This window comes from Podospora bellae-mahoneyi (assembly GCF_035222275.1).
Source record: "Podospora bellae-mahoneyi strain CBS 112042 chromosome 1 map unlocalized CBS112042p_1, whole genome shotgun sequence".
Lineage (NCBI taxonomy): Eukaryota > Fungi > Ascomycota > Sordariomycetes > Sordariales > Podosporaceae > Podospora > Podospora bellae-mahoneyi.
This window is the reverse complement of record NW_026946359.1, coordinates 458195-482180: the sequence shown is the minus strand read 5'-3', so window position 1 is coordinate 482180 and position 23986 is coordinate 458195. Positions and strand designations below refer to the sequence as shown.

At 53.3% G+C, this 23986-nt stretch overlaps 6 protein-coding genes across 6 annotated transcripts; 3 read left to right on the top strand and 3 right to left on the bottom strand.

Moving 5' to 3' along the window:
* Positions 1-78: 78 nt before the first annotated feature.
* Positions 79-3159, top strand: QC761_102010 (uncharacterized protein). Its single transcript, XM_062873445.1, has 3 exons — positions 79-671; positions 738-933; positions 990-3159. The coding sequence occupies exons 1-3, from the start codon at positions 400-402 to the stop codon at positions 2289-2291; spliced, it is 1770 nt and encodes a 589-aa protein (XP_062736472.1). The 5' UTR covers positions 79-399; the 3' UTR covers positions 2292-3159.
* Positions 3160-3195: 36 nt separating this feature from the next.
* QC761_102000 (uncharacterized protein) lies at positions 3196-10357 on the bottom strand. Its single transcript, XM_062873444.1, has 2 exons — positions 4157-10357; positions 3196-4085 (listed from the first exon to the last, which is right to left on the bottom strand). Exons 1-2 carry the CDS (start codon positions 8663-8665, stop codon positions 3990-3992), a joined length of 4605 nt encoding a protein of 1534 aa, XP_062736471.1. The 5' UTR covers positions 8666-10357; the 3' UTR covers positions 3196-3989.
* Positions 10358-10541: 184 nt separating this feature from the next.
* QC761_0001540 (uncharacterized protein) lies at positions 10542-13180 on the top strand. The gene is made up of 3 exons (XM_062871748.1): positions 10542-12085; positions 12145-12441; positions 12502-13180. The coding sequence occupies exons 1-3, from the start codon at positions 11841-11843 to the stop codon at positions 12866-12868; spliced, it is 909 nt and encodes a 302-aa protein (XP_062736469.1). The 5' UTR covers positions 10542-11840; the 3' UTR covers positions 12869-13180.
* QC761_0001550 (uncharacterized protein) lies at positions 12310-12823 on the bottom strand (the record flags this gene model as incomplete). The annotated part of the gene is made up of 3 exons (XM_062871749.1): positions 12310-12453; positions 12488-12600; positions 12781-12823. 3 exons carry the CDS (start codon positions 12821-12823, stop codon positions 12310-12312), a joined length of 300 nt encoding a protein of 99 aa, XP_062736470.1.
* A 50-nt stretch (positions 13181-13230) lies between the features above and the next one.
* On the bottom strand, positions 13231-15233 carry UGA2 (succinate semialdehyde dehydrogenase NADP+ linked; the record flags this gene model as incomplete). Its single annotated transcript, XM_062873443.1, has 2 exons — positions 14756-15233; positions 13231-14706 (listed from the first exon to the last, which is right to left on the bottom strand). The coding sequence occupies exons 1-2, from the start codon at positions 14864-14866 to the stop codon at positions 13231-13233; spliced, it is 1587 nt and encodes a 528-aa protein (XP_062736468.1). The 5' UTR covers positions 14867-15233.
* QC761_101970 (uncharacterized protein) lies at positions 15116-17822 on the top strand (the record flags this gene model as incomplete). The annotated part of the gene is made up of 3 exons (XM_062873442.1): positions 15116-16858; positions 16929-17217; positions 17268-17822. Exons 1-3 carry the CDS (start codon positions 16065-16067, stop codon positions 17820-17822), a joined length of 1638 nt encoding a protein of 545 aa, XP_062736467.1. The 5' UTR covers positions 15116-16064.
* Positions 17823-23986: the final 6164 nt, after the last annotated feature.

Below are 23986 nucleotides of genomic sequence, written 5' to 3'. Positions count from 1 at the left end.
GGAAACGGACCATTCACTGTGACTGGAGTCACTGGACCTGATGGGGGCGATTTGGGGGGGGGGGACTGGGGGGTGAGAGAAGAGCGGACGGATCGCACAAGAGTCCTACCGTTTCCCTTCACAGAGCACGACCGACTGCCAGTTCCGAAATAAGTACCCCCAGGAACCATCACACGGCTCGCCTTTCCATTCTCCTCTCTCTCCTTCTCTCCTTCCACCCACCAGCCAACACCTCGACTCGACGAGTTTTTTCTGCCTCGTCCAGACCAGTGCAGGCCACGCGTGCTTAATATTTCTTGCGAAGTCTTCTCTCTCAGTGATACCCGATACCCATTTTTTCTTTTTTCTTGAGATACCCAGATACCCTGCTTTTTGCAACCACCCATCACACAATCAAAAATGGCCGACACAACAAAGCCCGTTGAGGTCCCTGCGACCACCGCTCCTGTCGCCGAGCCCGTTGTCGAGACGAAGCCCGCTGAGGCCAGCCCCGCCGTTGCTGAGGTTTCCGAGACTGCTCCTGCTGTCGAGGCTACCCCTGCCGCCGCCACCGAGACTGAGATCGCCGCTGAGGCTCCCGCTGCCGAGGCTGAGGAGGCCAAGAAGGAGGAGGCCAAGCCTGTTGAGGAGGGCCACCTCGAGCACAAGGGCCAGGGCGCCAACTTCCCCAAGTACGTTTCAGCATCACGCCAGACTCGACAATTCTCGAGTCATCAGTGACTAACATCCTCGATTAGGAACTTCCTCTACACCAAGACCCTGTTCTGGTTTGGCTCTGAGCCCGTCAATGTCAAGGAGATCGCCAGCTTCAAGGCTGAGAAGGCCGCTGATGTCGCCCATCACGTTGCCTCGTGGGCTGCCGAGACCGGCAAGGGTCTCCTTTTCTACAGCGAGAAGGGTGACAAGGCTGCTCCCAACGGCGCTATCCAGCTTGTACGTCTGTTCAATGTCCGATTCAAAATGTTTCAAATCCTAACAGAAAATTACAGGCTGAGGCTACTGAGCCCGTTGTCGATGGCACCAACAAGTTCCACTTCTCTTCCAAGGGCCACAAGCACACCTTCAAGGCCCCCACTGCCGCTGACCGTGACAACTGGGTTGCCCAGCTGAAGGCCAAGATTGCCGAGGCCAAGGAGCTTGCCGCCACTGTCACCGAATCTGAGACCTACAAGAAGACCCTTGAGAGCTTCAAGCCTGCCCCCGTCAAGAAGGAGGAAAAGGCTGCTGAGCCCGCCGCTGAGGTTGCCCCTGCTGCCACCACTGAGGAGGCCGCCGCCGCCGTTGCCGAGGCTCCTGTTGAGGCCGCTGCCGTCGAGACCCCCAAGGAGGAGGTCAAGGAGGAGGAGAAGAACGAGGAGGTCAAGAAGGAGGAGCCCAAGCGTCGCTCCGCCAGCCGTAAGCGCGCTTCCATCTTCGGCAGCCTCCTCGGCAAGAAGGAGGAGAAGAAGGCCGCCGAGCCTACTGCTGAGACTCCCGCTGCCACTGCTGAGGAGCCTGCCGCTACCGAGGCGCCCGCTGCCACCGAGGCTCCTGCTGCTGAGGTTGCTCCCGCTGTCGAGGCTGCCCCCGTTGCTGAGACCACCACCGAGGCTGCCCCTGCCACCACCGAGGCTGCGGCCACTGAGGCCAAGCCCGAGGAGAAGGCTGAGGAGAAGAAGGAGGAGGTCGCTGAGGCCCGCCCTGCTGTCCCTACCAAGCGCTCCAGCATCTTTGGTAGCCTCCCCTTCGGCAAGAAGAAGGCTGCTCCTGTTGCTGAGGCTCCCGTCAAGGAGACCCCTGCTGCCACCGAGGCCGTTGCCGAGACTGCCCCTGTGATCCCCGCCGTTGAGACCACTGAGCCCCTCTCTGCTGAGGTCTCTTCCCCTGCCAACGTTCCCACTGAGACCACTGAGGTTGCTGCTGCTCCTGCCGAGACCAACGGCGAGACCAGACCTGCCGTTAAGAGCGACAAGCGCAAGAGCTCTCTCCCCTTCGGCCTCGGCAAGAAGAAGGAGTCTGCTTCCTCTGACGAGGAGGGCGAGAAGGTCAAGTCCCCTTCTGCCTTCTCCAAGTTCCGCGCCACCATCAAGGGCAAGGGCAAGGCCGACAAGGTCGAGGAGAAGAAGGAGGAGACCCCTGCCGCCACCGAGGCTGTCGCCGAGGAGAAGGCTGAGGACAAGGCCGAGGAGAAGAAGGAGGAGGAGGCTGTCAAGCCTGCCGAGACCGCTGACGTTGCTGCCCCCGTCGTTGCTGCCGAGGAGGAGAAGCCCAAGCCCGCCGAGGCCGCGCCTGTCGTCACCGCCACTGCTTAGAGAACGAGGCGTATTCCCCTTGAGCAATCTCAATGTCGGTGAAAGACGTATGGAAACGAAACCACGAAAACATAGAGCGAACATTCACGAATGACCACCGCATAATCATTCCATCACACGCAACCCCCTCGCTGAGAGATATTTAATACACACAACACACCCCCTTATACCCTTGGGTTTTGTCGGAAACGGATCTGCATTTCAGAGTCAAGATACCCGTCAGGACTGAAAATCCATCTGGCTGTCAACAATCACTTGGTCCGTGGCACGCTTTCTTTGCCGTGGCCCTATTGCTCAGATAGGACTCGATCTTGATCACCTCCAGTCTTTTTTTTTACTGCTTGCTTTGCTCGTTTTTGTTTTTGGCTTTGGTGTTTTCCCACTGGATGATGTTGCGCACGCAGTCAGAGTTTTTCCTGTTATTTTCTCTTTTTGATACCCAAAGTATACCCCCCCCTTTCGGTCCGCATCAAGTCAGTCGTCTGTTTATTGGCTTTTTTTGGGTCATGCAAGGGAAGGCAAAGGAGGTTTGTGGGAGGGATGATGAGGTGGGCTAAAAAGGGGAGAGTGTGCACACACTACGGTGTGGTGGATTGCGTGAGTGGATTTCGTGTTGGTGTGGTTGTTGGTTTCGTGTTTGTTGGTGTGTGTGTGATGGATGTACACGAGGACGGATGAACATGTGGTGTGGTGGTGGTGGTGGAGCGGAGAATTTATTCTGTCTCTTGTTTCTTACTGCGCTTTTGTGTCTGGGCTGTCTTGAATAAGGGGCGGCTTTGCGGGGGAGAGTGCAGGATGGGAATGGGAGTTTAAGAGTATGAACACTTTTTTAATAGCTAATTAATATACCTCTCGCGTGCTGAGTTCGTCTCTATCTCTTGTTTCTTTGCTGCCTTGGTTCTTTGGGACATGTGCTTGTTTGGTGTATGGCACTTTCCATGTTCATCTCACAACACTCTTGTAGATACGTTACATGTCAATTCAAAGTTAGAAAATGTCTCTCTTCTATCTCATAGCCCAACTTCTCTGGGTATCTCATCACATGAAGTAAACAACACCAAAACACCCCATTACACTAATTAATCCCTTTTCTTTCCCATTACTCTGCATATGATAAGTATCATAGGCATCCAAGAAGCCAGACCCTGCCCAGCTGTCTGTCCATACCCAACCAGATCCCATTGCATGCCTGCTGGTACTATCCAGAAAACCAGGCCCAGTACAAAAGACCCAACCAAACATTACCACTTGGCTTCCCCTCCGTTCATGACATATGTGCAAAATCCGAGCACAACTATAATCCCTACCCTCCCCCGTTTAGTCTTTCCCCACCATCTTGCAAGAAATAAAAGCGCGACACATCATCATCCTCCAACCGTCTCTCTCCTCTCCTCCCCAGCATAAGAGCCAACCAAACCTCCAAAAAAAAAATCTTTTTTAAAAAAAAAACTTGTCTCCAAAATGGTAAAAAATAGAATTATGCCTCAAAAGAAAAGAAACGCTGTAAACCAAATTCACCCTCCCTCCCACTCCTTTCCTCCCATCCTTCCAAAAAAAAAAAAAAAAAACTTGAGCCGCAAAAAAAGGTAGGTATCATATATCATTTGCCCCTTTCCCGCCCCATCCCAATCACAAACGTAAAAACAATATCCCGGAATCATCCATCCGTACCATTTCTTTTATCATCATTAACAACAATTAAGCCTCACAAGGCAAAGTCTTGTACTTTGCCACCAGCTCCTCGATCTTTGGCAGCAACTCTTGCAGGCGGAACGGCTTTGATATTACGTCGTCCTGTTGTTGTTTTCTTATCAGCATCGATACTCACAGAGAAAAAGAAAAAAAAGAAAGAAAAAAAAACTTACAACACCAGCGGCCTTTGCATTCTCAATCTGCTCCGGCCGCGCATAAGCCGTCACCGCAATAATCGGCACATGACCCGTCAGCACCCCCTTTCTCTCCAGCCGCCTAATCTCCCTCGTGCACGACATGCCGTCCATGACGGGCATTTCGAGGTCCATCAGAATGACCGAAATGTTGCGCTCGCCCTTGTCGTCGTCATTGTCCTCGTCCTCCTCGTCGGCCATTTTCACGTCTCCCATACCATCAGGAAGAATCTCAGAGTCTTGTCTTTGCGGGGGAGGTGGGTGCTCGTTTTCTGCTGCGGCCGCTACCTTGTTCCAAAAACGGGATTTGCTGAGCTCAATGAGAGCTTCGCCGCCGTGGTTGGCGACGCGGGTGTTGTTTCCTGACCGCTGGAGCTGTCGTTGTAGGACCTTTTGGTTCACGAGGTTGTCCTCCACGATGAGGATGTCCATCGACGGCGAGTTGTTCTGGGGTTCTCGGACGGGTTTGGGCAATGCACCAGCCAAGGCTGGCCCATCAAGCACCATTGTAATTGGTTTTGGCTTCGGTTCTGGTTCTGGTGTCGATTGTCCTGGCTGTGGAGCCGGCTCATGAGAGTGGTGCATTTGTCGTGGCGGTGTCGGCCGGGGTGTCGGCGCGGCGGCTGAGAGGTTGACCTGGGGGTGATCGGATTTTCGGCTCTTGATGTAAAAGGCAAATGTGCTGCCCTCACCCTTTTCGGAAAAGACACCAATCTGCCCGCCTTGCAGCTCGGTCAGTATCCTGCAGATGAAGAGTCCAAGCCCAGAGCCGCCGTATTGAACGTGTGTTCTGGGGCTTGCCTGAGAGAAGCGCTGGAACAGAATCTTCTTTTCATCGTCGTCCAGCCCTGGCCCGGTGTCCGTCACAGCAAGATGCAAGTGAATCTTCTCTCCATCAGCCCAATCAGGCTCATCAGTAAGATCTCTCTGATCAGGGTGCCTTGGTGGGATGTAGGAGAGCCCGCTTTCTCTCTCCGCCTCCCTTGATGCTCCAAGCTTGATCACGATCGAGCGAGTTGGCCGTCCTTGTGTGAATTTGATGGCGTTCGTCATTAGATTAATAAGCACCTGGCGAAGGCGAGACGGGTCGAGCTTCACCCAGTCAACCTCCAGATCACGGTACGAGTCCTCAATAATAAACTGCCCCGTGATGTCGTTGGACTGGAGCTCAGCCTCAAACATCCTGAGCACATTTTGCACCACCATGATAGGCTGTACATCGACAGGAGTAACCAACAGCAGATTGGAATCAAGTTTCGAAAGCGTCAAGATGTCGTCAACAATTCGTTTCTGGTGGCTGGCGCACAGCGAGATGGTGTTTGCTGCCTCGACACAACTTTCGACAAGCACTGTCAATTCGCCCAGAGTTTGTTCGACTGGACCATTCCCGTGCTTGAACTCGTTGAGACTTGACGATATTTCATCGGCGCATTGAAGGATGGCGCTCAGAGGATTCCGCATCTCATGACTTGTTATATCGATGAAATTTTCTTGCTGTCGCTTCAGTTCAACCGCCTCGTCTCGCCTCTGTTTCTGAAAGTCTTCGGCCCATTTTTGTTGTGAGATGTCCGTGATGCAACCAAAAATGCTCTTGAGCTCGCCGTACTCGTCTTTTTCGGGGTAGGCGCTCATCAATGCCCAAATATCGACCGAGTGGCCGTCAATCAGCCGCTTGGAACCCCGGAATCTGAACTCATGCGTCACGGCCACCTTTTCGTCCAAAAGTTTGTGCCAAACTTCCTCCACGCCCGGCCTATCCTCGTCTCGAATGCTGTGCATCCACGAATCTGGACCGCTCGTAGCCCGTTCGTTGCCTGAAATCCGGTATATCGATTCGTTTCCAAAGGTTATTTGGCCCTGACCATCGGCAATGAACAGACCGACTGGTCCAAACTCGGCCATCCTAGTGAAGCGATACTCGCTCTTGACGGCTTCCTGAGTACGGAGATGTAACTGCATCGAAAGTTCCTGGCGGTCCAGCGCAGCCAACCGGGCCGCTCTCTGTCCACGCTTGATCTCTTCCTCGAACAGGACCACAGACGCCATGGACGTTGCCAGTTGGCGTGAAAGCAAGTTGACAAAGAGTTTGTAGTTGTCGTCGTAGCGTCGTCGAGGGTTGATACCCAACACGATGAAGCCAACCACTGCATCCACCGACGTTGTTGGATGAACTGGAAAGATGACAATTGTGGTGCATGGGTCTCCAAAGCCCTGCCAGTCAAGCCCCTGGATGAGCTCAACAGGAAACGTGCCGTCTTCAAGACTGAGGGTGACGGGCATAGCTAGATCGGCCATCGACTCGCGCATGTAGTGGGCAAACCCTTCATCGCTTGACCGTAAGTTTATCGAGGGCACAGCGCAAGGGTGCCCTTCGGGAACGCCAATCGAACCTTCCAGGTTGATTACTGGGGGGTGGCTGAGGTTGCCGGAAGCCATGGACCCAACCTCGCTCTCACTATCTTCACTGACCGAGTAGATGAGAGCAAAGGGGACATCATAGGGGTTGTATTCGAGACCCTTTTGAAGCTGTTTCCAGAATCCCTTCACATCCCTGGCCTGTGACGTCTTGACACCGACCTCTCGCAGCGTCAACATTCTGCGCTCGCTGACTTTGCGCCGCGTGTTTTCAAAGGCAGGATTGTATAGTGCCACCACGGTGCCGTCGCTACCAACCAAAGGAATGATGGCCCAGTTGAAGAAGGTCTCCTCGAGGAAACCGTGGCGAGAGATGAAAAGACCATCGTCGTGCTTCATGGTTGCCCGCCCGTCATTCCAGGCAGCCTCGAAAACCGGCGCTATGCTGTCCCATATCTCCGACCAAGCGTCTTTATACCGGCTTCCCATGAGCCGAGGGTGCTTTTGACCCGCGAGCGCAATGTATGCTTCGTTGTAGATGGCAACAAAGTCTGGGCCCCAATACAGCGCCGCAGGGTGAGGACTCCCCATGATCATGTTGGACATGATGCGCAGGTCATTAGACCACGTTTCCACGGGTCCCAAAGAGGTTGACCCCCAATCGACCGATCGAGCAAAATGATGATGAGGCCCAAGATTTGGGTCGTCTAGCGGTATTCGAGTCCAGTCAAAGATGGTTTGCAGCTGAGGCAGGGGCGCAGACATGGGCGGGGGCGGCGTCACGAGCGCCATGTCGTCGACAGACTGAACCACCGTGTCGGCAATCGAACCAGCTCTGCTCCGAGGCTCCGAGTAAGAACGAAATTGGGACTCGGCACCGGGCCCAAAGTAATCACCCCGTTCTCTCGGTGCGAAAACATCACGGCCAGTCCAAGGACCGCTTTGAGCCCATGGATGCTGTTGATTCGTGGAGCTGGGTGGCGTGGGCGTCTTGGACTCCAAAGGATGGGCGTTTCCACGGACCACACGAAATCGACGTCGGAGGGTGGAAGCTGACCAGTTCATCCCCGCCCACGATGGGGGAGAAACCGTGCTTCCATCGAGCGAAAGCCGGTCCGGCACAAGAGTTAGAGCCCAGGTTTTGAAGTGTGAAAACTCAGTAGTATGCCCCCCGACAGACGTCTCGTTCTGCAAACGCTCCAGCAGCTCAGTAGACGCCTTGAGCGCCGCATTGACATATATTATACGCAGTTGTCCAGGGCTGAAATTTGCTGGTTCATTGAGGTCGATCATAAACGTCGGCCGTTCGTCTTGTTCCAGCAACTCGACAACCCCTATGCCTTGGAGTAATCCGGCGATATTAGATGGCGGCCAGACATCAGGGCTCCGTGACGGGTTCGATTGCTCCGCAGACGACCAACTCCCAGGGGTGCCCGACGATCTCGAAGGACTGGCGGTAGTAACTGACTTGGGAAGACGCAAAGTAGTGAAGCCCTCCTGACCCTCTTGAGTTCCCATCATCGACGCCGCTGCCTCGGGATCTGCAAATCCGGGTGGATGGTTCATTCTCGTCCACCTCGCCGAGTTTGAGAAAAATAGGGGAGATAAAAGGTTGGGATTCGCAGTGGGCGGCTTCCCGGTCAGGTTGGGCGGGAGCGATGTGAGGCGCGGCTTCTTCAGAGGAGATCCTAAAGGTCGGGTTGGGCGATATTCCGCGCCGGATAGCCTCTTTCCCAGGGCGCCTGGCGGTGCCCTGGAGGGTGGCTCGGACGACGCTGCCGACGAGGGAGACCAGAATCCAAAATCGGCTGAAACTTGCGGACCTAAACCCAACAATAATCGGGTCAAGGAGAATGGCGCTGATACGTCGGAATCATGCCGGCTGCTATTCGAGGATGCCGTCCACTCACTCACAACCTCGTCGATGGTCGCCCCGGTCTCGTCAAACTGCTCGCTGCTGTCGTCTTGGTAAGAGAAATAGTCGACCGGTCCGGGATTGTCTCGCCGGGACGAGGTCGCGGCTGGGGGGATCTGCGCTGGCGGGAGAGCAGATACAGGAGGAGACTGCTGTGAATCCAAAACAATTGTGGTGGGGAGAAGAGGAAAACACTGCTCGGTCCTATTCCCCGTCATGCCCAAGTGAGCGACAGGTCTATATCAGAAGTCCCCCAGTAGCCCAAAGGGGCGATTTCCTCGGGCAAGCTCGCACGCAGCACCAACCTCAATCTACGAACGAGAGAGCGGCGGGAAAGTCTATCAATGTTCCGCCACCTACAACCGCGACCGACAGACGCCGTAGACGGACAACCAAACAGGGGTTGATCCTTTTAGATACCAGACGCTCCCAAGCAGCTGGCCATTGACTGCTTGTTCCAAAGACGGGATGAACCTTCCCTGCTGTTCTTTTTGACGTTCTGGACCGTTTTATGGGATGAAAGACTCGTTCGAACGCTCGTGTTCCTAGCAATGAGTGGAGAAGTGAGTTGATATGTGCTGTCGCATGCGGTAGCTTGGCCCTGGATACTTTGTTGATTCGTGTTTTCTTGTTGCCGTTGGCGAGTTTTCTTCGCTCAGCAGTACCTCGAATCAAGCAGCGATCTCGCGGTGGTGAGCAACCTAGAACCTAGACAAACTAAGAATTTTTGACGAGGAGAGGGCACAGGATAGGATAGGGTCTGCACTTTGGAAAATCTCGGGCGGGCAGGTGGTCATGCAAATCGAAAATCGAAATCGAAATCGAAATCGAAAATCGAAACTGGTAGACTGACTAAGAAAAGTAACTTTTTGGGGAGTGGGAAGCACGGCGAGCGGTGGACTCTGGGTGTCGCGGGGAAAAGCGACGTTGGAGAATAACAGACAGAGCCCAAACGTGCCTGGACTCTCTCTATGAATACGCTGCCTCTGTCTGGTGCGCTTGATGGAGAGACAGACAGCGCGACAGGCTGAGAAGGCCTGCTTGAACCAATGAGTAGCGCGGGGATTCAGCGTTTTCAGCAGACTTGTTGGTGAGGAAGCTGGTCCTTTGTTCACTCCCGCTGTTGCTGTTGCTGTCGCTGTTGCTGTACCCGTACGGATCCGTAAAACGGTGCGTCAAAAGTGGACTGATGAGGTTTTGAGAGCTTCCCCAGCAAAGCATGATCGAAGGAGCAGGGGTAGAGAGGTCCATCGAGGTCTGGCCCCGGGTTCATGCTACGACAACACCACAGGCCCCTGCAATTTACGCCGTATTTCACGTCGCCAACCAGCCGATACGCTGATACCTACTCCGTGTGCTGGCCGTTCCTGCCGAACACATGGAGTGCAATCGGGATCTCTGCCTGCCATCGCAACCCTCATCCTTCTGCCGAGATTCCATTACCATCCATTGGCAGCCAGCATCGTGAGCTGAGCCCTCTACAACGGGTATGTTGTGTGCCCTCCTCAACCCAATACTCAAACGACAGCCCGGCCCCCCGCTTATGTAACGCCGTACGGGCTCCAGTGAACGACGGTGCTGATCTCATGTTCCAGAAGGGCCTATTCCCGCCCTTCCGCTTGGCTCCCTCTGAAATCACGAGTCAACCCAATCATAAGCCAAGCAGCATGTCTTCCGTGTGAGGAAATGGCCTGATGCTGCTGGCAGGAGGAGGAGCCAGCCAAATTCCCATGAAGGGTGAGAGCGGCATTTTAAATTCCCATCTCCTCGATCCCTCACAGTCGCCCAGATTCTCTTGTTTTCGTCGTGTCGTGGCATTTGACAGTTTTTGCAATGTCTGCCACTCGCTTGTATAACTGATTTCCTTAGTGGGGGGCGTGAGGTTTTTCCAATGTAATGCTACCCCTCAAGACCGCCCGCCCGTGGCATTTGTCCAAGACGCGGCCATAATCGCAAACTAACCCGATGTTGTGCATTATCTCGATCTGAGCAACAAAAAGAGCTGGTCCGAAAACAAACGGTGCAGACCTCCGTTTCTGCCGAGGCCAGCCCCGGACTTTCGGAATCTCGATCGGAGTTTGGTATCCGTAATACTTCGCGCTACGGAGCTAATTCCGAGCTGAAGCTGAAATCCACATTGCAGTTTTTCCGGCCATCCACAGATCGTTTACCTACAGCATTAAGAGTTTACATGGATTTCTTCCTCAGGGTTACAAATGTACCTTGGAATATTGAGACATATTTGGAAAACACTCACGACAGGAGCACACTGTCAACAGATTGAGTGCAGCACAGTTCACGATGCCGACCAATCTGGAAGCCAGGACGGGTGCCCGAACGCACGGACGCTGAGACCGCACCGGCACCCACTGGCAAGTTCCGCCTCCCGTCCGCTCAGCCGCTCAACGACAGCACGGCAGCAACGGCGACCGACATGCCGCGGAGGGCAGGCTTTCGGGTGACGGGTGATGGTGATGATGGATGATGAGAACTTGGATGCGACAATGCCCGGCGCGCGCCTGTGGTGGGCACACAAATGAACACACCACGAGGAAGAACTGTTTCGATGTTCTGGCCAACCAGAGCTGGGCACGCCATGCGCCCGCCAAAAATGACAAGGCACATCCACAAACTCGGGAGGGCTTCGCACTCTTATCACTCACTGACAATCTCACTCACTTGTTCAACCATGAGGTGAGTCTCTCTGGCGAAGCAGTGCCTGGTGGGTGACACCAAGCTATTCTCCCAGCTGCCGAACAATGTTCACGGCACCCCTCGCAGCCCGGCAGCAGCCGTCAGCCCCCTGCTGTTCACCGCGAGACGCCGCTGTGATTGGGCGAGGGTCCGACAACTGGGCGCTTACAACAACGCCGCAACGACGCTTGCTCGGGTCTCTCATTGGATCGTCAAGCTGTGATTGACCGACCAGCTGCATCTTTTCAGGCTATCGCCTCTGGTCTGGGCGGCAGCACAGCACGGCATGGACACACAAGAGAGGGGGATGGACGGCTGGTTGGTTGCTTCCAGAGACCCCGAAAATGCGATGTGAATTGCAGCTTTTAATATACAATCACGGTTCGCCTGTCTCTTTTCCCCGCCTCTTATTTCTGCTCCCCCCCGTGATGTGCGATTTGTGAACCCCAAGGCGACCTTTGCGACACTCTTTGCGATCGCCAATTGAAGACGTGGGTTTTGGCGGGCAGTGTGTGTGTCTCACCGGGGGACCGACTGCGATTGCGACGGGAGATCGATGTGAGATAGCCTCACGAGCCGGCGATTTTGCTGGGTTTTTTGTTTGGAAGTGGGACGACATCAACATATATATATTCAAGTCGACGGCGCCGAGCCTCGATATTACCGGGTTAAAAAGTCTCAACACCAAGACGATTCACAATGGGCTACCGAATTTTCCACCGCCCATGGCGAGCAAAGCGGCCTCTGTATTGGGGCATGGTTCCCGAGCTCGCCGGCATCATTCCTCTTCTTGTTTTGTTTGGTGTTCAGCAACCGGATGCCTGGAGGACGCTCTTCTGGCGCATCGGCTCCGACTACAAGCTCAACTCGAGCCCGACGATGATTCTGTATGCCTATGCCAACCATAGACCGCTCCCAACCATTCCGTTTGTCTGGTCGCAAACGTATGTCTTTCTTTCATCCGCCCCAGGATCATACTTTCACATGCTAACCTCTATGCCAGACTAACAACCTTCAACGTGGCCATCACCATCGTCTCCCTCTTCATCCTCCTCGCCAAGATGATCGCCGCCATCATGAAGATTTTCTACCCCATCATCGGCACCGCAGTCGGCGTCTCCCTCACCGCGCTCTACGCCGTCAGCGTGTACGGACAGGCCGGACCAGACTATGCCGACCCGAGATACCCGAGCTGGACACCGTGGTACATCCGCAAATCGTGCGACCTCGCCATCCCGTACAATGCCGTCAAGAGCTGCCAAATGTCCAAGGGGGCGTTTGCCGTGACGGTGTACATGCTGTTTGTCTCCCCCTATCTTTCCCCACATCACAATCAAAAAACTAACAGCGATATATATAGCGCGGTATACGTCATCCAGACTAGCTTCGCCATCTGGGCCATGTGGCCCAACAAAATGCTTGACATGATGGACGACAGCGACGACGAGGAGGAATACGGCTATAACTCGGCGCAAAAGGACAAGGGGGTCAGCGTGGAGATGACCACGCCGGTTAGTCCTGAGGAGGGGGAGAGTGGGGGTGGGGGGTATTATGGGCATTATCAACAACAGTTGCAACAACAACAACAACAACAAATGAGTGGTGCTGCGGGGGGGAGTAGCAGTGGTGGTGGGTTCACGCATAACCCCGCGCCTTTTACGCCGAGGACGCAGGCTTTCCATACCCTGGATCGGAAGTTGCCTTTGAGGGTTGATACGTATCGGTAAGGGGAGGGAAAAGGGGGAAGTGTATGATATTTTTATGTGAGGAAAGGAGGAGAATACCCCTGCGAGATAAAGCAATCCTCTCTTTTTTTATTTTTATGTCGTCGACACAGTGTTTTTATCACATTTCTAATTCTTTCTTGTCTCTGGTTGGGGTGGAAGGGAGACACTGGGCAGGGTCCGTTCGTTTCTTTCTTGATCTTGAGGGACAGAGAACTAGGTCAGGGTATGAGTGATAGTGCTCAAAATACAAAACAACCATGAACAATCAATCATGACATCGGAAGTAAACATGACAACATTCTCATTTTGCTCCCGCCGGCTAAGCTCAAAACTTTTCACATCTCATAATCCCCCCCTCCCCCTCACGACTGCAACTTCTTCCCCATCCCCCCATACGTCACCATCTTCGTGACTTGATACTCCCCAATTCCATACAAACTCCCCTCCCTCCCAAACCCGCTCTCTTTCACTCCTCCAAACGGGCTCGCCGGATCAGAAATCAACCCCGTGTTCACCCCCACCATCCCAACCTCCAAATGCTCCGCCACCCGGTGAACCCTCTCCAGATCCCTCGAGAAGAAATACCCCGCCAACCCAACAGTGGTGTTGTTTGCAATCCTAACCACCTCCTCCTCGGTGTCAAACGGGAACAGCCCCGCCACCGGCCCAAATGTTTCCTCCGATGCCATGGCCATATCAACCTTCATCCCCGAAATCACCGTCGGCTCGTAAAAGTTAGGTCCCAAATCCGGGAGTTTGTTTCCTCCAAGCAAAACCATGGCGCCCTTCTTCTCGGCGTCCCGGACGTGTTCCTCCACCTTGGAGATGGCCTTGTGGTGGATCAGGGGGCCATGCGTGGTGCCATTTTCGAACCCATTACCAACCTTGAACTCCTTGACCTTGGCGGCGAATTTCGAGGCAAACTCGTCATACACCCCCCTCTGAACAAAGATCCGGTTGGCGCAGACACACGTCTGTCCTGAAGAGCGGAATTTAGAGGCAATCGCCCCCGCAACCGCAAGGTCAACATCAGCGTCGTCAAAGACGATAAAGGGGGCGTTACCCCCTAGTTCGAGGGAGAGCTTTTTGAGAGTAGTCGAACACTGCTTCATGAGCAGCTTGCCCACCGGGGTCGAGCCGGTGAAGGAGATTTTGCGGACGGTAGGGTTGGTGGTAAGTTCCTTGCCGACTTCGGGGGTGTTTTCGCTCGCCGTGACGACGTTTACCACTCCTGGGGGCACACCGGCGCGGTGGGCGAGCTCGGCGAGGGCCAGTGGGGTGAAGGGGGTCTCACCGGGGGCTTTCACCACCACTGAACAACCCACTGCCAGAGCAGGGCCGATTTTACGGGTAATCATAGCCGCGGGGAAGTTCCATGGTGTTATCAGCCCGCAGACGCCAACCGGTTCTTTGATGGTGATGACGCGGTTTCCTGGGATGGAGGAAGGGATGGTATCCCCGTAAATACGGGGGGCCTCCTCACTGAACCATTCAAAGAAATTGGCCGCGTAGGTTACTTCGCCTTTGGCATCGGCCGTAGGCTTGCCGTTCTCCCAGGTGATGAGGGTGGCGAGGTCGTCGGCGTTTTCGACGACGAGGTCGTACCACTTGCGGAGGAGCTTGGAGCGCTCACGGCCGGTCTTGTGCCGGAAGGACTCGAACGCGGTTTCGGCGTGGGAGATGGCGAGGCGGGTGTCCTCTGCGGTGAATTCGGGGCAGGTGCCGATTAGTTGCTCTGTGGCTGGGTCGTGGACTTCAAAGGTTTTGCCGGATTTGGCAGGGATCCATTCCCCGTTGACATAGCAGACGTTTTGTTTGAAGAGGGAGGGGTCTCGAAGCTGGGATGTGTCAGAGGGTGAAATGATATGCGAGCCGAGGTACACTCACCTTAGGAGCCATTGTGGATGAGAGACGTGAGAAGGAGGTGAGAGGTGACCGGAACTGATGAGAGCGGGTTGCGATGCGGGCTGCGGAAGTAAGAGCTTTTTGAAAGAGCATTTTGAGATGATGGTGTGTGTCGTGCAGAGGAGAATGCACAAGAATGAAAAAGAGGACCTAAAGGGTCGGCCCCGGAAATGCAGAAGCGATAGGGATGGATGACGCTTGAGTGGATGGAGACTTGGTTGCGAGTGCGGATGCGCCTCGGGACAAGCTGGCTATCTACGGCTCCGCTATGGGTTGAAACTTACCTTAGTTTCTACATATAGTCACTAAGAAAGTGGTGAAGCTGTCTCTTTTGGGAATTCTAGATTTCCCATTGATCAATGACGTCGAGAGCGTTGCATGACAATCAGACGACCTCCGCATGCCCTGGATGCAGTGGGGAATGCCTGGGCGCCTAACATCGGCCCTGAGCTTGTCTTGACTTCAAACAACCCCAAAGAGGAAGTCGTGAGTTTCTTGAAGGGGCTTTGACTATGATCACCAGCTAGGAAAAAACCCCAAGAGCAATATCTCGTCGTCTTGAGGTTTCTTGGCTACAATGGCCGAAGGAAAGCTACCCCACACTTGACGACATTAAACACCCCGCCGCCAAGACTACACAGAAACACCATGTCCCGAACATACCGACGACATACCTCAAGCAGAGAGCTGCCGAGGTTGTTTCTCCCAGGGTAAGGATACTCTAGTGCCAAGTATTTCAAGTCTACCCTCATCGTGTTTGATCCTAGACTGCACCTGCCTCTCACAGAGACGCTCATCAATGTTTCTGTTCCCCAACTCCTCCCATGCTGCCCCGCACTGCCCGCGCTGAGTGCTGGCCCCTGCAATTGACCACTTACAAGCATTGCCTTCCTTAACCAGCAAAATATCTATTTCCCCAGAACAATCCCCGTTCGTCTCACGGTACCAACACATTCCAAGTGGAACATCTCCAGAATCCCGGATCCCTCCCCCAGAAGCACGAGCCAGATGTTCATTCCACGCGGAGATTCTTGTGGAACCTGGTGATCACTCCTGTCTGGCCTCATTTTCCGGGGCCTATGCCGTACTCACCCTCCATGTCGATCACTCAAGCCGAATTGGTTTTGATCCATTCAGGGTGCAGAGTGGTGATCAAGTGAACCATTTAGCCTGACACACGACATTAGTGGACTTGTGTGGTGTTGGGTGTTTTCATGTATTTTTGCTGCTGCTGTCCGCTTCAAGATGAGGGGAATTGCCCGCGATGTCTGGGAGATGCTGTTTTTGAATTATGCGGTTTTCCAACATGAAGCAGGCCGTCGTCTTTTCTCTTTTGACAGGTTCACTTGTCCAAGGTCAATTCCCAGTCGCTACGTCCATCACGTCTGCCAATGAGATCCTCGACGGCTTTGTGAGCTTCAGCATCGAGTTCTCTAGCTTTCCTGACTTTGCAGGAAACAACTCACATCCGAACACCTTTTCGGACAACCTCTTGGAAAACATCAGACACCTGACCGGCACGAAGCCGTACATCCGAGTAGGAGGCAACACTCAGGATTATGCTCTCTACAACGCCTCTTTGCCATATGCCTTGAATGGCACTTTCAATCCCAAGCGGTCTCTCGATTATCCGACCACCATCTACATTGGTCCCTCCTACTTTGAGTCTTACAACACCTGGAAGGATGTCAAGTTCTCTCATGGCTTCAACCTTGGCCTTGGTGCCAATACTTCAGAGGGGTGGCAAACACTCGTCGACACAGTCCCTCTCGCTTGCAAAGCACTGAGTGACGGGAAACTCTATCTATGGGGTTATGGCAACGAACCGGATTTGTTTTCAACTGCTGCCCAAGGCCCAATTCGACCTCCGAGTTGGAACGAAAGCACCTATGTGTGGCAGTGGCAGAACGGAACGAGGACGATACATGCGCTGGTAAGGCAACACTGCCCTGACCTTGCTCGTGAGAGTGAGTATGGATATATGGCACCTTCTCATGGAGGCGTTGGTAACAGGCTAAAGGCGCATGTGAGCTGGGCAGCAGGTTTGAATAGTGGCAGGAATGTCAGGTTGTATTCGACGCACAAGTATGTTTCTGGTCCAGCTACCATTTTTTCTTTCCATATCAACTCACTACTCCCCACTAACACCCCTAAGCTACATCTCGGGCGCCACAACCCCAGGCGTAACCCTCCAATCCACCCTCCTAAACCACACCATCACCGCCCGGTCAGTGAACGCCCAAGCAGCCGAATACTACCGGATCGTCTCTCTCGATCCGGGCGCTCCACCGCCCATATTCGGGGAGACAAACTCGCTCTACAACCAAGGCCGCCCAGGGCTATCCAACACTTTTGGCGCGGCACTCTGGGTGGTAGACTTTAACCTCTATGCCGCGAGTAAAGGATTCAAAAGGGTGCATATGCACCAGGGGACTAACTACCGGGTTTGTCTCTCTCAAATAACTTGCGGAAAATAGTGTGTTGACGGGGTTAGTATGCATCCTGGCAACCAATAGAGACGAATGTTACGAGCATAGGGACAAAACCCCCTTACTACGGCAATATCGCCACAGCTGCCGCCCTGGGGAGACATGAGAAGGTGGAGGTGGTGAGCATTCCGTTGACTTGGCACCGCGAGGCGGCATATGCGATTTACCATGGTGGAATTTTGTCGAGGGTTGTGGTGGTTAATATGAGGGGGTATAACACCACGGTTGACGGGGAGGGACTAGTTCCACTTCCCAATCCGCCAAAGAGAGGGAGCGTGGAGTATTTTTTTCAACTGGGGGGTTTGGGGAAGAGAGCGGGGGTTGATGTTGGGGTGACGGTTGGGTACAGGCAAAAGGTCAAAGTGCAGAGGTTGAGGGCTAACGGGAGTGATGCCGTTACGGGGATTAGTTGGGATGGGTGGAGTTACAACTATGAGCTTGATCAGGGGAGGCCGGTGAGGATGGGGAATGTTACTACGGGGGAGGAGGTGGAGGTTGATGGGATGGGGAGGGTGAAGGTTGGGGTTGAGGATTCGAGCGCGGCTTTGTTGGTGTTTTGAGGGGGTTTTGTGATGATGGCTAGATTGATGCTAATGACGGTCTTGAATTGATGTTTGCCATTTCAAATTTTAGTTACGTATACTTCTATCCTGAGACTATATTACCTTGCATAATACTAGTTGCAGGGCACAAGATTCAAAGCAAATCCGGTTTTCTTTAACTTGAAAGATGATCCCCAATCGAGTCTTGAAAGCCAGAGGCTGTCAAGAGCATGGGGCAGTGCCAACCTCGACTTATGAACCGGGGCCAGACTGGCAATGTTGACAACCGGGGGTTACCTTAAAGAATAAGCGAACGGTTTGAACGGCCGCTTAAACCTCTCTAATAAAATGGTTGTTGTTGTAGTTGTTGTAGTTGTTGTAGTTGTTGTAGTTGTTGTAGTTGTTGTAGTTGTTGTAGTTGTTGTAGTTGTTGTAGTTGTTGTAGTTGTTGTAGTTGTTGTAGTTGTTGTAGTTGTTGTAGTTGTTGTAGTTGTTGTTGGTGCATTTCACATAACCAACATTGACGCACAAAGCATCACAGGGTCTATCTCACACGCATGAGCGTCGTCAGTGGGAAACCTACCGTAACCGAGAAACAGTCGGAATGAATTTTATGGAAACTAACATTCGGAACACAGCCTGCCATTAGGTTCAACATGACCGTGACCTTGTGTGGTGAACCAGGTTGGGTGGGAATTTGGTTTTGGGGCTCTGGGGTTGAGCCAACGACCCAACAGGCCGGGAAGGATAGCATCGTCCAACGAAACAGGACGGGGAACGAAAAGTTTATCTTGCAGTTGCGTGTTAAATTCTGGCCGGATGGGACACGGATAAATCTCCCAAGTTTGTTAAAATTATTCCTTAATTTTAACCGATCACTGAACAAGGCCATATGATTCTCAATAAACCCTTAGTTTCACAGTCCAAGCCGCACAACAAAAAAGAAAGTTATCTCGACTCCGGGGCAACAGGGCTTAGCAGAGCAGCTTTTTTTCATGGTCTGCAGACACAGGTCCCCTTTCGAGCACTTTTGTTTGAGATCTGCTTCCTGCAAGATAGATATGTGCAACAAGAACAACAACAGCAATCGGTGTTGAAGGTGACTGAGCAAAATGTTTCAAATCTCTCTTTTTCACACACAACTTCCAAATGGCCAAGCAACACAACGAAGAGCCACCACGATCATTCTGTATTATGCATCCTCCCTTTTGATGTGTGCTTAACCCCGGCATGCCCTGCTCGGGTGATGGAACAGGCACCACCCAACTGATATCCGATTCCCAGTTCATCTCGGCATAGGGGTATTCATCAGATCGCTTTCTGGAAATGGCAACCGGTGATATAGTTTTTCGGGCTCAAGATATCATCCATCCGATATTCCTTGCAAATTCGGAGATGAAACTGAACCCAGGCATCAGATACCATCCCCGATCACTGCGGCACGTGGGGGTGGGTGAACAAAGTGGCTACCAGTGTGATCTGATGTTCCGACCTTATCACTGCAGTAGGCAAGTCTCAACTGGAATGAACGGTATTTCGCCCCGGTAGCTCGGTAGGTCCGGTATCTCGGTCGGTATTGGTGGGGAGGTAAGGGAAGGTGTAAGCCTCGCAGGTCCGGCAGCCGAACTGTCGGCGTCGTCGGGTAAGGTAAGTGGTCTACATGCAGCAGAGAAGACCCCAAAAATGTGGCGGCCCAAGTCTATACCACCCCCCATCATCTCGTGACGAACTTGCATATATGCTAGCTTTTGAACCTTCAGCTTCCTAACCTGTCTGGCCGACTTTCACAAAACAGTGAGTTGGGTAACATGTCCTAGTTCTTAGTGAGAATTGATTCCGAATCCTCACCAATCCTCTCCCTTTGGCCAAGCAAAGTGGGCTCAGAGCGAGGTAAATGTCAAGCTCTGACAAACCATCGTCAGGCTCAGAAAACAAACGCCGCTCAGCTGGGGGAAAATGCCCAATGTGGATAGTCCAAAGCTATGCTGACTGCCCCCCAATCGACTCAATCATCACGGATGACCCAACCAGACGGGCCCGATCATGGCCGAGCTTCAACCTCTGGCCCTTCTCAAAAAGGAAATGCGGCTTACAATATCTTTCGAAGCCGACTTTTTGAAGGTTCTAGTCCGGCATCGACTGGGCTGAGATTCCCCCAAATCAAAGAACTTCCAAAAGAGCGCCACAAGACGCTAGATGGGTGTCTGACTGACGAATTATGTTGGAGAGTAGCACACCACCTTTGGACAATCATTTGTCTCACTTGGTTGCCTCGAACCCGTTTTTGCTTGCCCACCTTCTTATTCTTCTATCGTGTTACGGCAGATAGTTCTGTGCAGGTGGTGTTACCGACAGTGTGGGTTGTGGTTTTCTGGGCAGATTTGTTTTGTAGTATCAAAACTCAGGCACCAGAAGTAAAAGCTTTGGATATGGGCTTCGGAATGACACTGTCCCAGCGGCATGCGGAATCATTGAATTGCGATAGTCATCCATGCCGGTGACCCGTGCGTGGCCTCTCACTGCAAGACAACGCACGCCAGCTCACAGACCGCGCCTGGGCATTGAAAGTCTCGGAAGCTGACGATCTTGACCACTCGTGGGCCGTTCCTCGGGAGGTCGGACGAGGCTTTGGGATGCCGCACACACCAACGAACAAAGTCCCGCTTTCCCGGCCCGCTCTCTCGGTTTTGGGCTCTGTGACATGATCACTTCTGACGGACTCCCCGCGCAGCTTGCCAATGGTGTGCTTTTGCGTGTGGGAGTGTGGTGGTGGTGGGAAGTCTTTGCGGTGCTGAGAGGTCGGTAGACGCTTGCCCCACGGGCTTGTTGAGGTGTGAGGAAAGAGCCTCCCTTGAGATATATAGGTGACAGGCAGCGGCCTTTCTCTGGCCACGGGATGTTTCCTTTTCCTACTTGGATCGACAGGAATGACCGTCTTGTCTCTGATAGACGTCATACGAAAACAAGTTTTGTTGATCTGAGCACAACGCTTGGCTGAAGCATCACTTATAAACCAAGCCCGTCGTCGTTCAGTTTCACTGTCTTCCACATTCCCCAAGACCGTCCTCGATATCGTGTACCACCCAAAATGACTCGCGAGAATTCCCACGTTATCCCCCTCGACAACGAGGAAAGAGGGTCGAGGAGATCAAGCTGCTCACCACTTGGCTTCATCAAGTCTGTTGGTCAGTGGTGGTCGCATGACAGCAAGAAAGCAACCCCCGAACCATCCCCTGAGAAGAAATACGTTCACACCCCGACGCATGCGGCTTCTTCTTTCCTCAAGACAACCACAACAAAAGACATCCAGAGAGCAAATGAGATTTTGTGATGACACTCGTCATCTCTCGTTCAACAACAACAACAACGACAACAACGACAACAACGACAACAACAAAAAACATCCCGTCACCACCCCATCAGGAAAGACAAGTGCGGCTCAACTCGGGAGAATAGAGAACGACAAAGAAGGGAGGATGAAACTTTTCCTGGCCGGGACCTCATCGCCAGAATGTTTCGAACGTAACACGGGCCACGACGACTTTCAGAAAAGGAGGCCATCATCGGCGGCCGTTGCAGCAACTATAACGGGCAGTCGGGAACGGCACAGCACTGTTGAATCGTGGGTAGAGTTGTGGAGTACACAGCTGGTCAAAGAGCTGACGAGTTCTGGGTGGAGTGAGAAAGAAAGCGGGGCGGGATGTTGGTTTCACGGTTGGGTGGTTTGAAGGCGGCGTATCCGGGGGATTGGGACCGAGGCGCGACTTCGAGGTCGAGATGCGGGTTCCGGCCCCTGCGAGAGACCCTCGACGCCGTTTATTCAGTCCCCTCCCCTCATCGTCTATACTTAGAGCCAGCTCGGGCGTGGCTGCGGGTATCGACGATGGTATTCCGCCGAATGTGACTTGCTGTTCGCATGTAAATGCCGGAGGAGACTGGCTGGCCATCTGAGGCTCTGGACAACCTATGGTGGAGCTTCATGGGCCGCAGGAGGTCGAGCATGACCCTGGAAGGAACATCTCCCGGGCCATGCATCTTGGCCCTGATCTATGGTTTGAAACATAGTTGCATGTGAAGACCAATAATGGTCTTGGGTTGTTCCCAGAGTGACGGAACGATTTTTGATAGGAAGCCGTGGAGTCAGGAACCATACGCCGTGGATGGGTAGATTCAGCTCGGTCAATAAACAACCAGTCTTTTACGCACTGCTCATGCCTATGCCAATGTGGACTGGTCCAGACAAAATAAGGGTTTTGAGTAATCCGTGGCGAAGTTTCCCGATACTTTTGCTGAAACAGCATCGCCCGTGGTGCGCCGTGGAGAGGATCTCGTCAGAACTTAGGGCCAGAGACGGTTCCTGCTGCAAGAGCCTCAGTCCGAGCTCTCTTTTGATCCTCATTGACGGAGACTTGCTCCTTTATTGAAGTCTCAGATCCTGATCAACTGCCACTACCCCGGACATATCAGGGGCTTTGTCCAATCACTGCCATGAAGCCGTGAGACTTGATTCCCAGATGGCCAAGTGACACGAGAGAACCAATATTGACACAGCTCACGAAAAGCGGTGCCGACGCTGTGATAGTCTAGAGAGTGTTCTGCCAGTGTAGCAAACAGTGATTTCTCCTCTCTTCTGAGCTCGAGTAATAGTTGAGCGCGGGATGGATTTGCACAGGTAGGGCAAAGAGGAGAGGCGACCTCTTTATGCCGCTCCACACTCAGCTAGACTCGGGCCGTTAAGGCTTTTTGCGATCCTGCCACGAGAACAAGCTTGAACTTGTGCATTGTTGACAAGCAGGACCTGCACAAGTGTCGGCTTCTCTGGGTAGGCCAGGCGGGGCGCTCTGAGTAAACTGGTGACAGGTTACTGTACCTGATCGGGAGCAGTGGGTGGATCAGACAGGCGTGGCTCAGCCATCCGGAGAGTCTCTCGAAAATAGACACTCTGGTTGGCCCGCCGCGGCTGTATATCATGCACCTTCGCGGCAGTTGCATCGACGGTGGTGTGCAGGCTATCCAATCCTGGCGACGAACTGCGATCAGCAGGCGATGCGGGAGGGTTCTGTTCTGCGAAGACGGGTTCTTTTACTCGTTGCCTGGAGGAGTAGAGGGACTCCGAGATACAGAGAGAAAGCCATTCCCGTTTCAATGCCGTGCTTTTGGCGGTGACCTTTAGTCTGATGCTGATGCATCAGATTTAGCTATGTGTTCGTCCGTGGAGGAGGAATATTGGAACCTCGCAGATGAACGGGTCAGCCTCGGTCGGGTCATCCTCGACAGAAGGATCTCAACGTAAAGATATCGGCAAAATGATCAGTGTGCGCTCTGGAGATAATCGCCATGGGGGCTGCTTCTGGCGATGCTCGGAGATGATGTTGGACTTATCACTGTCGATTGCATGTGAGCACTAACACTTTTGTACGAGGGCGCTAAATTGGTGGCCTGAGAATTGTGCCGCCTTGGCAGGGCACCTCACCACGTGAAGGTCATGGTTGGCTTCAGGTTCTGCTCTTTGAAAAAATGTCGCCTCGCCGTTCGCAGACATTGTCACTGCAGCGGAGAGGACATGAAATCCTTCGCCCGGTAGAGTTTGCAGCGGCTCTCGCGAGACCAGGGCTTGCAGTGCTCTCCCCAGGCCTGTAGTGCGCGGGGGCGGGGGAGGGGGAGGGTTCGCTGTGATATTTGCTTTCCCTTTTGGAATGTTTGTCACCACCAAGCATCAATATTCAATTTCTACACTAAATGGAGTTTGCAGTCATATAATGCAGTTTGCTCTCACACAATCAAATGGAAATTTCATTCTTCTTCTTCTTCTCAGGAGGTTATCAGCGTCTCACACAGCAACATCTTCAGCTCCTCCCACCTCATCCACCTGCTCTATCCGTCGAAAGTGGGGTGAGCACAGTGCGGAAATAGGGAGGCTGGTCGAGGCTCAGTTGCTGAAGTTCGGTGTTACCACGGCAATTTGGACCGAGGTGATGGTGGAGGATTCACCCATTGAGGTCACAGTGCGCGCCTGCCCTGTTATCAGATCTCACACTGCCTCGACCACGCGGGGTTTGGATTGCGTGCAGCTCACAACAGCTTTCCCGCCGGCCATCGAGGGACCGGCGAGATTCCTTCAACTTCATCCATGATGAAGACGGGACAGCTTCCACAGTTGTCACAATCCTCTCCATTGACAA